Source organism: Patagioenas fasciata, chromosome Z (genome assembly GCF_037038585.1).
Source record: "Patagioenas fasciata isolate bPatFas1 chromosome Z, bPatFas1.hap1, whole genome shotgun sequence".
NCBI lineage: Eukaryota > Metazoa > Chordata > Aves > Columbiformes > Columbidae > Patagioenas > Patagioenas fasciata.
The window spans coordinates 23,393,512-23,410,236 of NC_092560.1; the positions used below are offsets into that span (position 1 = coordinate 23,393,512).

At 36.4% G+C, this 16,725-nt stretch overlaps 1 protein-coding gene across 33 annotated transcripts in view; it reads left to right on the top strand.

Annotated features, from left to right (window-relative positions):
- The window catches only part of PTPRD (protein tyrosine phosphatase receptor type D), a 1,234,877-nt gene that overhangs the window by 1,179,107 nt on the left and 39,045 nt on the right, over window positions 1-16,725 (top strand). For all 33 annotated transcript variants that reach the window (XM_071802225.1, XM_071802223.1, XM_071802231.1 and 30 more), the window contains 3 exons: window positions 888-1,063; window positions 15,394-15,513; window positions 16,101-16,255. In XM_071802225.1, coding sequence (XP_071658326.1) covers window positions 888-1,063; window positions 15,394-15,513; window positions 16,101-16,255 — 451 coding nt within the window. The remainder of the gene's footprint in view (window positions 1-887; window positions 1,064-15,393; window positions 15,514-16,100; window positions 16,256-16,725) is intronic.

The window sequence follows — 16,725 nt, forward strand, 5'->3', positions numbered from 1 at the left end:
CTACCATTGCAATCTTTGCTACAGCCAAAACTCCCCCTCGACCTTGTCAGGCAGCATGTCATGGTCCAGCTCTCAGTACAGACATGGCACTGCACAGCCTCAGTTGAACTGTTTCCAGGTAGGAGTTGGCTCACTTCCATGTGGCTCAAAGCATGGGCATGTGTCTGGTAGACACACCCAAAGTCCCTTTCTACATTTTGTCCAAAGTTCCTAAGCTTCGAACAATTAACAGTGTAGGTCTTGGACTCTGCCTTCTCTTCATGTGTTTGATTTTTATTCAGACTTGTAGAGGTTTTTACTTCAGGCACATACCATGTAGCAGATTCCACTGTTTCTTAAACCTGACTTACATGTGTTTTGTTGAAATAAAGCTCATAGTTAGCTTTCCATTAAATGGAATAAATGAATGTAGCAGTATTATCAACAGCCTGACAACATTAACCCTCTTTCTATACTTATATAAGAAATGCAGTGAGCTCAACGAGAGTGTTAAATGAAGCCTACTCAGGGCACCTAAGGGGGAGGCTAGCCTGTCAGATCCAGGCAGAGGTTGCCATGCTGGTGAGTGACTGCAGGCAGTGTCGGATCAGCTTTTAAATGTGGCTGTTTCCACTCCCAGGTCTCTCCATCTGCTACAGATTTCAGGCTTCTTTTATACTTCCTTACGACACTGAGTCCCTTGTTTCAAAAGGATGGTAGTTCCCAGACAGGCCATCATACCCCTTGGCTCCACAAACAGCATAAACTCACTTGCATGTACCCGTGTACTACTTGGCATGGAGTAAGTGAAGATTCACTGGTCCAGCTGTGCTGCAGCATTATTTGGTTTTGTACAGTAGGACAGAACAAAACTGCTGCCCTATGTTTTCACTCTTCTCTCTTTGCAGGCATACCAGGCAGTGACTATATCAATGCCAACTACATAGATGGATACAGAAAGCAGAATGCTTATATAGCAACACAGGGAGCATTGCCAGAAACCTTTGGTGACTTCTGGAGAATGATGTGGGAGCAACGAGGTGCTACTGTTGTCATGATGACAAAACTAGAGGAGAGGTCCAGGGTAAGGGAAGTGTATCATATGCAGCAAAATACAATGTTCATAATAATGTACTCGAGTAATCATTTATATAAGATTTTTGTTTCTTTCATGTATGCTTGTCTGCCTTCTGTATATGCATAACTGATTTTTTTAGGTTACCAACAGTTAAAAGTGCCCATACTGTGAAAAACACTTATACAGGAAGCATTAGCTCCCCTGTGAAATAGCCAAGTCACGCCAGTTATTTTGTAGGGTTTTTTATACTCTGAAAGACTTTCAATCTCTAGATCCACAGTGATTTTTTTTTTTTTTTTTGCTTCTGTCATACTGGAAATATTAGGATTGAAAGTGTTACTTCCTTTGTAGTATCAAGAATATGATTGTAATATGCTGTCATGAGGAAGTTAATGTATGTCAGCAGAATTCAATTTTTGGTTTATATGGTATAGATTAAACATTATTTAAGGTAAGTGAAGATTTGGATTTGTTCATGCTCATGCTAAGTGCTTGCTTAGTCCTAAGAAAACTCTGCAACAGCACATACAGTAATAGAATATAAAATTATCTGTGATATTTCAAATTCATTTTTACAGGGCAAAGCAAAATTAGTAAAGTACTAAAACATCAGAGTTGTATTCTAATAATAGAACTGGTTAATATGTGCTGTATGTGAAGGGAAATAAAAAGTAGTAATTCTCTTGTGTTATATAATAAGGAAAGTGATGGAAAGAGCAGTAACAGACCATTGTGTGTTGCATGAAGATTTACTTCAGGTCTGTATTTGATGGCATTCTTCAGTTCTAATAGTGGATGTTATTGAGGGAATAGGGAGTGAAAGGAAAAAAAAATGAGAATGATGGTAAGAAAAAGAAAAGGGATAAACCCTTCTCAGTTGCCAATCAGAAAAAGAAGTGTGTCCAGCTCTCAACATACTCTCCAGTAGAACAGGTGGTTCCCCCATCATAGTTTTCCCACAATAAGCCTGTATTTTGTGTCAAGAGACACACTGACTTCTCTTGGGTTTTTCCTGCTTTTGATGCTGTTATTGTTTATGGGGGCACACCTTGGCTGGGGAAAGTGCGACATGGCTAGTTCATCACTGACCTTTCTGCAAATGCAGTAGTGAGTCCTGTACTGTAAACCAGAAGCTACAATCACATGTAGAAATCGGGGAAAGGGGAAAAGGGTGGGGTGATTCCAGCATCAGTGGCAATCACTTGCCCTGGGAATGTGCCATAGCAATAGCGTCACAGGAAAAATTCTGCCACAGGTGTTCTGGGGTACACTGTCCTGGGAGCTTGTATGAAGGGGTAGGGAGCTTCAGGTGGGAGGCAGTCTGCAAGATGGCAGGTGGAAGGCCTTTAGCAATACAAAAAGCTGAGGTATCTAAGGTGCTGTGCAATATATGTTAAAAATACTGTAAATACAGAGGATCAAGAACAGTTCAAAAAGAAAGAAAGAGACTGTGACAGAGGAGAAGAGGTTTATAATCCCGGAAAGCTTTAAATCAGTAAAAACTATCTTATGTGCATAGCTGGATAATAGTTGATATTTCAGTAGCTTGTGGATCAGCTCCATTTCAAAATGAAAATATTTTTGTTTGTGTAAGCTTTGAACACAGAGGAATGCACTGTAAAGGATAATACTGTACTGTGCTGGCATTGAAATTTTTCTCACATGTTTGTATACATATAATTGCAATGATTACATAACTTGTTGAACCTGTTGAAAACAGTCATTCCTTTCTGGAGGCTTATTAAAGTATGTATTTATTCTTTTACCATTTTATCACTTTTTAAAAACAGAGTAGTTTTTTTGCAGTTCAAGCACTGTATAGCATTCTGATTGTGGAATCACTTTCTGCATGTAAATTCAGCCTACATCAACACCACTGCCTGTATATACCTGATGGCAATTAGTACACAGCAGAAGGTAATTTTATCAGAAATTTTCGTTTTATCTGGTGTCTACCAGTCTTGTTGAGTCTAGGTACTGACTGTTGTTTGGAATTAAGCAAAATAAATTTTGGCCATTTCTTAACTAATTGCTTCTTATAATAAAATTGCTGCTAAATAGCATCAGTACTAAGAAAAAATCTGACCCTAATAAGCACCCCATTGCAGAAGGTGTACTTAAATGCTTGTGTGTTTATCTTAATACTGCAGGCCACAGGCTATGAAGCCGCTGTCTATAAAGATATTTTGATGTAACTAAATGAAATTCTACTCATTCTCTCAAATAATTGCCTAGCAGGGTTTAAAGCTAACTCTTGCCTTTGCTGACTACACCCTAAAAAAACAACGATTAGAACAGCAATCACCTCCAGAAGTGATTAACATTCAGCAGCAATGCCTTCCCTGATTGTAATGAGAGACCAGACAATCTAGTCAATGGATTGTCTGTGCTTATGTTTACATATTTTTTGTGCATAATTCAGCTCATTCTGTGTTCATGGGTCAAGTGAGTTTGATGGTCACAGTACCTACCCAGTATATAGTTGAGCTCCAATCTTACAGTCTGTGACTCTGTGAATATAGCATACCAGTTACCTCTTCTCCTAGTACAGTAACTACATGTAATGCAATTAATGGTATTGATGGTGAGGCAGCAGTGGGAATTGTTGTGTGGGAAAAGAATACGATGGCAACATTTCATTGTTATTTTTTCTCATGCTTTCATTTTTATATAGCATATCCTTCTAGCAGGAGACCAAGTCAAATTTCAAACATGAAATACAAACACTGTTACGTACCATTAGAGATTAAGATCTTCACTAATTTTGTTTCTCCTTTTCCTTTGATTCCTCTTTGATTGCTTTTGTGTCTTGGCAACCTGATCATTATTCCTGCTGCAAGGCAAAATCTTTTCTCTCTGGGACTTAATCTACTTTCCATCTCTATGTCGTCATTCCTGTTTAGCTTGCTTTTTTCATTATGTAGTCCTGCAGCTTGATATCAGCCTTTTAACCTGGACTGCATAGATAAAAATGGGGATTTTAATTGCATCTGCAGAAACAAAGTTGGTTCATTAGCATGTGTTAGATGTCTGAGTAAATCCAGCTTTGCGAATGTACATATTTTACAGCTGAGTACATCAAATGAAGATGTTACATTGAATTCATTATTCATTTGTTTGCCTAAAAGGAAGCTGCAGGAAAACAGAAGCTCTTTCACTTATAACCTTTCACACTTTGTTGGTTTTGTATGAAATGTCATCACCTGAATCTCACTTGACCTAAACCAGACTAGAGAGAGAAAGTCAGTCCCATCATTCAGCTACCATGCACATAATTTGTATCAAAAAGGATTATATACACTGTCAGTGCATGGAACAGTGTTGGTAACATATTTTTCACATACATGAGTTTAATCTAAATGAAATAGAAGAATGATATCGAAGGTTGCAAACTAGCGACAAGTAGAAGCAGTTGTGCGTTACATCAAGGAAAGCTGTAAATCATGTAAAGCATTAATGTGTGATACCTCTCTTCCATACTCCTCTGTCTTCTTCTCCTCCCAGAGCAGTGCAGATTTTCTTTTTCTTTCTTTTTCTTTTTTTTTTTTTCCTGGTCCTCTGAATTAATTGACTGTTCTGAGAACTCGTGTGCTGTAGTGAATAATGTGAATGACCAGATGAAGACAGAGAATCTCACTTTATAGCAAAAATTAGTATTGCCTCAAACAGGAAACAGGCAAAGTCCTGCCTCCTACTTCAGGATAGAATACTGTTGTGGATCATCCACGTGAAAAAATTATTAAATCCTCTCCTTCCTTGCTATATAATTCTTTATTTTGAATACATTTACTATGTTGTTTTGGAACTGATAGAAAATACTTCCTTCCTTAATTTCATTGGTAGTGTTTTCTGTGTTGAGAAAATTGCTAAATGTTGAGTCTAAGCTATATGACAGGATAATGACCCAGGCAATTATTTAAGTGTGAGCTAGATCCTGGACTTCTACACTGATGAGGAAGGCTTTAGTTTTCATACTGATACTGTCAGCTTCATTCAAATTTACTAATGACTAAGTGAATACATGAGGAAACTACATTTATACCATTCTGTTAGCCTGATCCAGACACTCATTTAACTCTCAGGAACCGGATATCATCATCAATATTGTAAGCAAAGAATATACAAAAATATAAGCATAGAACAATCACCTTGGTTTGTCAAAATTTAACACCTTGAATCCTGACTTTTCACTGGAAAGTGGGAGGGAGAGACAAACCCAGTAGAAAAGTCATGTATCCTGTCTCAGATTTTGTTCCCCAGTATTGAAATAGAATGGACTGTTTGCATGGGTCCTGTATCAGTTCTGTAAGAACATCCAAGGATAGTTAAAAGCCACTGGACTTCTGTTCTCTCAGCTGAATATTGTTACCTGAGTCAGGAAAGCTCTTTACTAATAATAGCTTTGAAACAGACTTCTGGACACCAAAGATTTCTAAGTCTTGCTGTAGGCAAAAAAAAAAAAAAAAAAAACAAAAAAAAACATTAAGACGCGTCTGGGAAGAACCCTTAATTCTTCTAAATGCACAAATTTCTGGCATTTTTAATGAATCTTCATCTGTTGATGGCAGAGTAGGCACTGATTTCTAATGTAGCTCACCTCACTGCTAAGGCAAAACAATAGTACTTGCACAGCAATAAGTAATAAACAAAGAAAACTATTATTGTCTGTATGAAATGCATGGAGATCTTTGAGACAAATATAGGCTGTGCACCGGAGTTCTATGTGATTGTGATTAAGGCAGATTTTCCATTTGTTGTGGCTTCAGCAACAAATTTCAGATCTTTGCTCCTACGTGAGTTTTGACAGGTAATACCGGAGCTATTACATGTCAAAATAGTGATCAAAAATAAGTGACAATTAGATATCTTCATTCATATGAGTAGAAAAGTTATCAATACGTGCATGTAATAATTCATTACATATTATATCAATATGCTCTCAAGTGCACCTGTATTCTACTGTATTTAGACAAAATATAATTGATTTTTGCATATAAGCTGCACTGATGTTTTTTATTGGACGGCACAGGTATGTAAAACTTGGGAGTTTTTAAGTTGTGGAATATGTATTTAAACATAGGAAAACTATGCAGCAACTAGAAAAAAATGCATGTCTTTATCTGTTGAGAGGTAAGTTAACATCTCTCTCAGCAGACATATTAGGATATTTGTTGCAGATGTCATTATTTCATATTGAATTTAATTGTTTTACTGAAGAATAATTAAATGTGCAGTTTTGTCATTGTTCATTCCCTAATTTTAATGGCAAACCAATAACTTCTATATCAATAAGGTACTATCAGAATTTTATTTCACTTCTTTAGTGAAACATGCTAAGATATGAGTCAGAAGAATAAATGAGAGAACTGGCAAAAAAAAAAAAAAAATCCAAAGTCAAGTAGTCCATGTGTTCACCAGATTTACAGAAGTAAAAGTAAAAAAGGTGTAGGTTTGTACTGTTGGTATTGGGGTTTTTATTTTGTTTTTGTTTGTTTGTTTGTTTTTTCACTGTAACAGAATGCATTGGCCACAGTCCAAGAATTCCTACACCATTGTATGAACTCGAGACACCAGTTACCATGTCAGAATTGTAAAACTCAACCATATGGCTCTTTCCTTATGTAAGGATTCTCAGAGGCACAAGGACAGGGACATGCTCAACTCTCACTGAAAGGCAGTCAGTCATAGTTACTTAGGTCATGTAAGAATCTAATCCTAGATATATGTTGGCATAGACCACACTCACCAATAAAGCTTAAAGTTTCTTTTGCTAGGCATATTACAACTGGAAGTTCTGTGCCAAGGCACCTCAGCTAAAACTCAAAATATTACATCATCCAGCAAAAGAGCTGTGGAAATGCCATACTATAAACAGGGTTAATTTTATAATGAAAAGAAGTGCTGTAATGCCACCATGTAGGCTGAAAGTACTTTTGGCTTGCCATATGTCTGGTTGTTTCAGCTTAAACACATTTGGAGTTGAGGATATACAGAATGAATGCCCCATGTGAAAAGGTATTGGTAAATTACAGAGAATCTAGAAGAGAACAATAATGATCAAAGGTTGGAGAAATGATGTATGGGGAAAGTCAGAAATAGTTAGATTTGTTGCATATATACAAAAGAGTAAGAGAAAAGATAATAGCCTTCCAACATGTGAAAGGTATTTAAAAATTTTGTGGCAATCAACCATGTTTGTTGCCTATGGAGCTCTAAGAGGAAGAAATCAACTTTGTAGCAAAGGTGATTTATTTTGAACCGTTAAAAAGCTTCCAAAATATAATATCATGAATGGAGCAAACTCTAGGATATATTGTGCAAGTCTCTTCCACTGTGAGCTTTCAAGAGCTGTTTACACCAGAGTCTCACCTGAGATGATGTGGCAATACCCAGTACTGCCACGAGTATTTTTCAAGGCAACCGTCCAGTTTTGTGTCTTAGGATTCAGTGTCTAGAAATGAAGTAGTTTCTCTGACCTGCTGGGATAAACTGATAGTTCTTGCAGAAATGCCATTTGCCCAAGGCAAGTGTATAGCAAGTGGTTTAGTGAAAACTGTATTGTAACTCTGTAATTTGACTTCATTTGCTTTGCTCATTTGCTTCTGCTTAAGGTAAGATGTAGTTTGCTACCTCATATAATTCTTCTCTTAATACAGACAGAGAGACTATGCCACATGTGGAGAATGGCCATTGACATTTTGAGTTACAAGGTTTTCCTTGCAAAATTAAAAATTCAGCATATTTGTTTTCCAAATGCAGTGGTTAGTTCATGTTTTGTTTAGCACTGCAACCTATTGCTTCAGTGCAGGGAGTTCTTCCAAGGAATTTCAGGCTTGAAAAGGTCAGTGAATCAATTTAGTATTGTTTAGGAAAAATGACGCCACATTTCATTATTTAGCAGATTCTGGTGAAAGACTCAAGACCAGTTCTCTTTTGCAGTTGAACAATACATCTGCTCTTCAAATATGTGTCTCTGAAAGAAAATATTATGGTTTATATTTTCCATCATTTACAAAACTTTTCCTATTTTCTAAAGAGGTTCATGGATACAGCTGGCTACTGAAAGGCACATGTTGTTAATACATGTTTCTTCTAGGTGAGCTTTCAGTTTAATATCATGAGAACTGTATGAAATACATTTATGAGATTAAGAATTTTATCCATGTATTGAACTAGCAATACAAAGCTCACTGTGAGTCAGAAGTTCCATTCAAAAATCAAAATACAAACTTAAACCGCTTAAGGTCTCCAAAATGTTCTCAAATTTACCATTTCTCATTTTCATGCTTTTTCATCCATTCACTTCTGGCTTTCTGATGAACCAAAAACATAATAATAGAATTTCATTGCTCTGATGTTTCACTCTTCTGATTATTTTGTTTCACTGATTTCTTACATAATACTCATATCAGCTGAAAGAGATAGCTGTCTTGTATGAACAATAGAAAATTTTTATTAGAGCACTTGAATAGTAAGGTGAATTGTTCAATGTGTTCTTCATACTGTAATGTAATATCTCGTTCAGTGAAGGGATTATTCATGCTGCACACAATGATCAGCCCTGACTACAGGAAGAGGATGAAGCAAAAAGTTGTCAGCCTGTTCACTTTTCCTCTCGGTTTCATTCATATAAGCCTTTTCAAGACTCGGGAAAATCTTGCTATACTTAATTGTTTGACAGATTCATCCTTTGAAATGAATTCTCTAAGACCCTACATTTCCTGCCATTAGGAAGGTTTCCAGGAGGGCATCTCACATTGACACCAGAAATGTAGTTTTGAACTGTTCTTGGCCTGTATAGTTGAAGATACCCAAGAATCTTTTTTTTTGTTTCCTTTTGTAATAACCATACCACACTCTGTCATAAGGATCAGAATGGAAACAGTTTGAGGGTTATTTTTTTAATTATCAATTATCTTTCAGTATTAACCGTTAGCCTACTAATCATATCTCAGAAATTTCAAAAAGGATGTAATGAGGATTGATTTGCAACCTTTCTAGAGGACTTTGTTATGAATTAAATAAACTGAAGTTCATTTATATTGTTTCCAAATCCTGTTTGAACCTTCTTTTTCAAGGCTACTGTCATCAAGACCTTAGAAATATGTTGCACTGCTGAAGTGCTTATTTTCTGCCTAGTTCTCAGACTCCAAATACTCAGTTCAAATGAGCATCAACTATCATAGAATCATAGAATTATCATCGTTTTGGTTGGAAAAGACCTTTAAGATCATCAAGTCCAATTGTTAACCTAACATGGCCAACTTGACATTTATATCATGTCCATAATCTACCACATCTGCATGTCTTTTACATCTCCATGGATTATGAGTCAACCACATCCATGGGCACCCCGTTCCAGTGCTTCACAACCGTTTTGGTGAAGAAGTTTCTCCTCATATTCAATCCAAACCTCCCCTTGTGCAACTTGAGGCTATTTCCTCTTGTCTTGTTACTTGAGAGAAATATCCTCCGTGCTACAACCTCCTTTCAGGTAGTTGGAGGGAGCAATAAGTTCTCCCCAACGTCTTTACCTTTACTTACTCACAGGTACATATTTACTATAGGTTGTTATTAGAGATGAGTGCACACAAATGTTTGAGATTTGTCTCTGTAGTAATAAATGGATTCAAAGAACCGAAATTTGATAGTTTTGGGAATAAATCCAGTGAGACTTAGAAAGATCTGTCTGCCTGGGGCTGGGTGCTCAGTTCTGTCAGAATTTATGATCATACTAAATTCAGTGCCTCACTGAAAGCAAAATAGAAAACTAAACTGCTCTATTTTCAGGTTTATTTCTGAATATGAGCTTATATTTTTAAAGCTGTCATTTAGAGTTAGACGAAAGTGAATGAGTGACATTTGACCAAATTTTGTTCAAATAAGGCCTAAAAAATGTGGGTTTGTGTTCCAATTATTTTTTTTTTAATTTTGCATTACAACCTCGTGTACTACTGTCAGTGCCTATGATCTTTAGCATCAAATCAGACTAGTCTTTATATGGCAAGGCATTGAAGTTCAGCATAATTAATATTTTGTTCTTACATCAGGGAATGTACTCTTATCAGTCGGCCTGTTACTAGTTCGCTGTCTCTTTCTTGGTTTGCATTTTGTCCTTATAATCTCAGATGGCTTGTAACAGCTGGCTCATCTGTTAAGAAACACCTGAAGGGTCTTTTCAGCCTGAATGATAGAACTTTATACTGGAAAATTATTTCTCTACCCTTGAATGTCAGGAATCTTTGTATTCATATGTTCATAGGGAAATATCCTTCCTTCAGCTCTGTTGATGCATGGCATCACGTTTTCTAGTATCTATGACTTGTTGAAGCATGAATATCCACAAATATTCTTAGAAACTGTAGCTTCGTAACTCCTCAAGTCTGAAATGATCTCATGCTTCTCATTTTTAATGGAAAGAAAACATTTACATTTTCTTACAACCTTGCTTTCAGTGAATGCTTGTACTTTCATGAAGAGCACAAGGATTTGCATAGTCTGTATGGAAGAAATGTAGAGGAAAAAAAGGTATGCATGTTTGACAAGCAGGTTAAGAGAACATGCATATCATTTGTTAGGTCTTCTAGCTATGTCTACTACTCTTGTATTTAAAAGATTTCATAATATATTTAGCAGACTTTTGAGAGCTCCTCTGATCTCAGATATAGTCTGGTTTGGCACTGTGCAACCTATGGTCATGAGATAGTGAAAGTAGTGGTTAAAGGTATAGTTGTCATTATTGTAATTGAATTTCTCTTTAAAAAAAACACTCTGAAATCACAAGTGACTTCTTTCATGCTCATGAGTCTGTTTCATTCATCTTGCCATCTTTAGTGACAGACTCGAGAATGTTATAGAATTATTGATGAGAGCTGTTTTCTGTAGCCATGTGCAGTTAGTGGCACAGAAAGGCTCTCATTGGGTGACAGTGAATATAAGTTGCAGAGGAAAAGACCACAGAATCATATAATAGTTTGGATTGGAAGGGACCTTCAAATTTCATCTAGTCCAACCCCCCTGCAATGAGCAGGGACATCTTCAAGTACATCAGGTTGCTTAGAGCCCCATCCAGCCTGGTCTTGAATGTTTCCAGGGACAGGGCATCTACCACCCCTCTGGGCAACCTGTGCCAGTGTTTCACCATCTGCATTGTAAACAATTTCTTCCACATGCCTTGCTTGAGCCTCCCCTTTTTTAGATAAAGCCATTACTTCTTGTGCTGTCGTAACAGGCCCTGGTAAAAAGTCTGTCCCCATCTTTCTTACAGGCCTCTTTGAAGTACTGAAATGCCACAGTGAGGTCTCCCTGGAGACTTCTTTTCTCCAGGCTGAACAACCCCAACTCTCTCAGCCTGTTCTCACATGAGAGGTGTTCCAGCCCGCTTATTATCTTGGCAGCCTCCTCTGGACACTCTCCAACAGGTCCATGTCTTTCCTGTAACTGAGGGCTCCAGAGCTGGATGCGGTACTGCATGGGCAGAATCACTTCCCTCAACTTGCTGGCCACACTCCTTTTGATGCAGCCTAATATACAATTGGCCTTCTGAGCTGCAAGTGCACATTGCCAACTCATGTCCAATCTTTCATCCACTAGCACCACAAAGTCCTTCTCTGCAGGGCTGTTCTCAATCCTTTCATTCCCCAGCCTGTACTGATATCAGACATGGCCCCAACCCAGGTGCAGGACCTTGCACTTGACCATGTTGAACCTCATGAGGTTCACAAGGGCCTGCTTCTTGAGCTTGTCCAGGACCCTCTGGATGGTATCCTGTCTGTCAGGTCTGTCGAATGCACCACTTGGCTTGGTGTCATCAGAAGACTTGCTGAGAATCCCACTGTCTATGTCATTGATGAAGGTAATAAATAGTAATGGTCCCAGTACGGACCCCTGAGGGACACCACTTGTCACGAGTGTCCATCCAGACATTGAGCCATTGACCACTAATCTCTGTGTGCGACCATCCAGCCATCAACCCTTGGAACTGGGAGCTGGGTGGATAAGAGAAAGGTGAAGACTATAAAATTCACCAAAGGTGTTACAAACTGTAACAACTCTGAAAAGAAATAATCCCTGTAATTGTATCCTTAATGAGAAGGGATGTGATGTTATCATTGGCCATACCTTACCACATTAAAGTCATCTGTTTTCCAAACAACTTACATAAATGAGGAAAAAAATTCCCTTACTACAGGGAAATTAAATACAGAGCAAAGGGCTAAAGCAAAAGAAAACATTTGGCAAAAAATACCAAAATTGACTTGTTGACATTTTGTATTAAATTTTGGATGACTAAAGGGGTTTGAGATCTTTTTCTGAAAAAAAAAAAAAAAAAGTAACCTCTGAAAAATGCACTTAGTTTAAGTGCTGAAGGCTGGGATCTTAACATAGGATAAAATATTTAACAAAAACTCTGTCTCAGAAAATAGTGTTTTAACAATTGACATATGTTATTTGATTCTCTGCTGCTGGTGAAGTCCAATAGAAAATATTTTTCCGATCTCTTACAAAAATAAATTGGAGTCTAAATTGTTAGGAGTATTTGGAATGTAAGGTTTTATGATCACAGAGCAAACAAGTGTAGGAGGCAGGTAAGGGCACATCTTGAAGAAGACCTCTTGTTCTGAAAAAAAATCAAGAGGCAAAAGGAATAAAAGATGTAGTTCCATCAACTTATGCTTCATGTGCTCTTCCAGAAGGTCAAATCTACATCAATATAGACTCAGGTTTTCTTTCTAAAAATGTGGTACTTCTTTTCATCAGTTTCCACTTTCAAAGAATACATACATTGGTCTACAAATTGAATTTCTTTTTAACAGTTAGTGTCTGCTTCCAGCAGCAGTAGTCTGAATCAGATACCTCTCACAGAAAGTATTTTAAAAAAACTGTAAAATGATTGAAGTTTGTGTTAGATAAACTTTATGAATGGAGAAAGAAAAACACACTGAGCTAAAATCTTCCCAGGCACAGGCTTCTAAATAAAAATAAAACAAGTATTTTTTGTTGTTTGCAAAGATGCTAGAGACCTACTGTGTTCTGAATTTCCATTTAATATTTGTGTGGAACATTTTTTATCTCAATTGCATTTGTAAGTTGTTTTTGTAAAATCCTTCTAGTGAGAAAGCTGGTTAATTTTTCAGGCCTGCTTTCTGGAAGTTGGCACTGCTTCTACAAGCATACAATGTGTATGTGAGAACTACAGAGTAAAGAGGAGACCTACATGTTTAGGCATCTTGAGGCATAGCCAGACATTTATTTCTTGTATTCATTTTATTAAAAATATGTAGCGTGTCCTACCATTTATATTCATGAAAAAAAGAAAAAAAATCAAACCCAAACAGGTTTAGTCAGATTTATACTAAACCTGTAGTTGCTAAGATTATAAACAGCAGCTATTATGTGTCAGCATTCTCCATGAAAAAAAAATGTATGTAATTCTACAGGAATTATCAAATAATAAATAATAATAATCCACAACTTGTTTGTCTAATATATAGCTAACCAATACAGACAGAAGTTAAGTGAAGTGAAACTAGATTGACTAGATTATATTGAAATAGCTCAATTGAAAATACACCTTTTCTGTCTGATTTGCAGAAGACTATGGTGGCTTCTTTTAGTATTAGGAATCTTGCAAATAAATAATTTATATTCTTGCAATACTTATTGTTTCAGTATTTCAGTAAAAGGCACAAGGAAGTAATTACTTAATTCCTCTTAATAAAATGAATTTGTACACTGTTAATCCTATCTTTAAGACTACAGTATCAATAAACATTTTAGTTACTTTGTTCCAGTGCCTTATAAGTAATAGCTTATAAAATTATAAAAATTAAAAAATAAATAGCTTATAAATTAAGCTATAAATTTCTGTTTAAAAAATTGTTCTTTTTGCCTCTAATGTGTATTCAACAGCTGCTTCAGTGGTTAGAATTTTTTCTCCAGTTTATCTAGATTACCTGTTCTCAGACTGTGATTTGTGAACTGTTAGTGATCTGTGTGACCTATGAGCCTCAAAATAAAATTATCTGCAAGCAAAAGCTATTTGGAACTGAGGAGTCTGAAAGTGCACAAAGTGTTTTTCAATAAGTGCTGTGCAGAGTCAGAAACCTGGAGAACACATGAGTTTCAAAGATGCCTTTCTTAATTTTCCATTTTGGGGAAATGATTAGTTTTTCTCTTCGATTAACCTGATAATTCACATTTTTCTCAGAAATAGTGTGCGATATACTACTTTTGTTATTCCTTACAGTTTGCTCCGTTCTCACTGAGTTTGGTAAGAGTCTGGCGTAGAGTGATTAATGAAGACATTTATTAAACAAATTCAGTGTATTGTTACTGGACTCATAATACAATTCTGTACTGTACGCAAGGCTAATTGATAAGAATGTATTGTTATAAGAACAGAGGCTGACTGTCTCAGTTTCACACATACATCACTGAGAGCAAAATATTTTCAATTACTTAACCCCCGTACTAGTTTGTACAATGTTCTCTGATTGTTTTAGGGGTTCAGCATTTCTTTTTTCATAATACCTTCCATTGTAAAAACCATTTTAACTCACAAGTTATCAAGCTTCAGCAATAATGGTAGACGTATGGTTCTCTTTTGCGTCATCTTATACATAATTATTTCAGCTTGTTATTATCCTAAACTAAGGTGTTTTAAAATGGAGATTTTTCTGAATGAAATGTCCTATGTCTCTTAAAATCTGATGGATGAACTCTGTCAAACCAGGTTTTTTTAAATGCCCGTGAACACAATTTCATTATATACTTCGTAACACTGCTCTGAGAAGGAAATTGTATTTTCTCACAGTGCACTTAAGAGTTGTTGGTGCTCTTTATCTGTGTACTAAAATTATTTTAAAAAAAAATCAGGTTTTATTGAGATATCTCTATGCATACTAAATATTAACACCCAAACGACAGTTTGTATGTTTGAGGACAAATGTGAAGTAGGTGAAAGATGGTGAACAATTAAATAATTGTCTGTCTACTTTTACTGGATTAATACTGTTATTAAATTCTGGACTATGAAAGGTGAGAGTTACTGAAGATTCAGGTAATATATTTAACTACTATAAATTGTTTTTTCGTTTGCATATCTATACTTAATTGTATCTCTTAATCATCTGCCCCTCTGACTTTACAAATACCCATTATGAAAGAAGATATTGTAACAGCTACCATCAGGACAGCAACTTATTGTGTTGGATCCCTAGCCATTATTGAACATTCTAACTCCACTTACTTTAAAAACGTACATGATATACACTCAGATATGTAAAAAATGTCAGGTTTAAATGTATTAAATAATTACATATTTTTCACTATAGGTGAAGTGTGATCAATACTGGCCAAGCAGAGGCACAGAAACTTATGGACTAATCCAAGTGACCCTTTTAGACACTGTTGAATTGGCAACGTACTGTGTTCGTACATTTGCACTTTACAAGGTATATATCCTTATGTATACTTACAATATACTTTGAATTTAAATGTAGGCAACTTTTATCCCCTTTCCTTTCCTTCTTCTCTTATTTTCCCCTTCCTCCCTTACTCCCCACCACTGCCCATCCTTTCTTCCTAATTTTGCTTCCTGCTTCCCTGCCTTACTTTCTCCTTTAATTCTAGTCCCTTTCTTCCCTCTCATTTCTTCCACTTTCCTCCCTCTGTTTCCTCCAGGCAGCACAGAACAGTGAAACTTCTACATAGTGTAGTTTCCTTACATCGTAGAATTTTCTAAGTTAATACAGAGCTCTTACTATGAAAAAACATTTAACTGGATGAAACACTAGCTAAAACTCTGGCACTTCCTGTGTTGCATTTCTTTGTGGTGTAATTAAAGCTCTTACATTGTTTGAATTCTGCAGTTTAGAATGTAAGAAATTTTTTGCTCAATAGCCTGAGTCATGTTTCTCTCTGGCCCCAAATGTGATTTAAATACACTTCTCTGGTATAGATGCTTCTGCAGTTATTTCATTGAAAAATCCCAGTATTCCATCAAATGGCAGTTTTGTCATGAAGTTTTTTAATTTCGTAGAATGGTTCAAGTGAGAAAAGGGAAGTGAGGCAATTCCAGTTCACTGCCTGGCCTGACCATGGTGTCCCAGAGCACCCAACACCGTTCTTAGCTTTCCTGCGACGAGTCAAAACCTGCAACCCACCTGATGCTGGACCTATGGTTGTACATTGCAGGTAAGTCCAGAATTTCTTTCAGAGCATCTTATGTCAAGATTACTGCTGTTTTGCTGCAGATGAAAACATTATCCTCTTTCGAAGAGACTTTCAAAGAGTCTGTCAAAAGAAAGCATGTTGCATTGTAAATTGGGGACCTAGATATGGCACCACCAACTTGGATGGACCAGAATTATTTTCTTTGGTCTATGGAAAAGGAATTAATTTTAGATTATCTCAAGGTCTACAGGGACGATGCCTACAGGGAGAATACAAATGTATCTATGGCATTCAGAAGGCAGCATGAAGAAGAGAGAAGTATGATGTTGGTTTAAGAACCTGAATATTGAAGAAAGTTTGTTTTGATCAATGAAACAGCTTTTGAAATCATTATTTATATTGTATATGAAAGTAAAAAATATGGAAATTAAGAAAGATAAATGGCAACTTTCATTGAAAAAAGGTAGAAAACTTAATCTGTAGTCACAGTT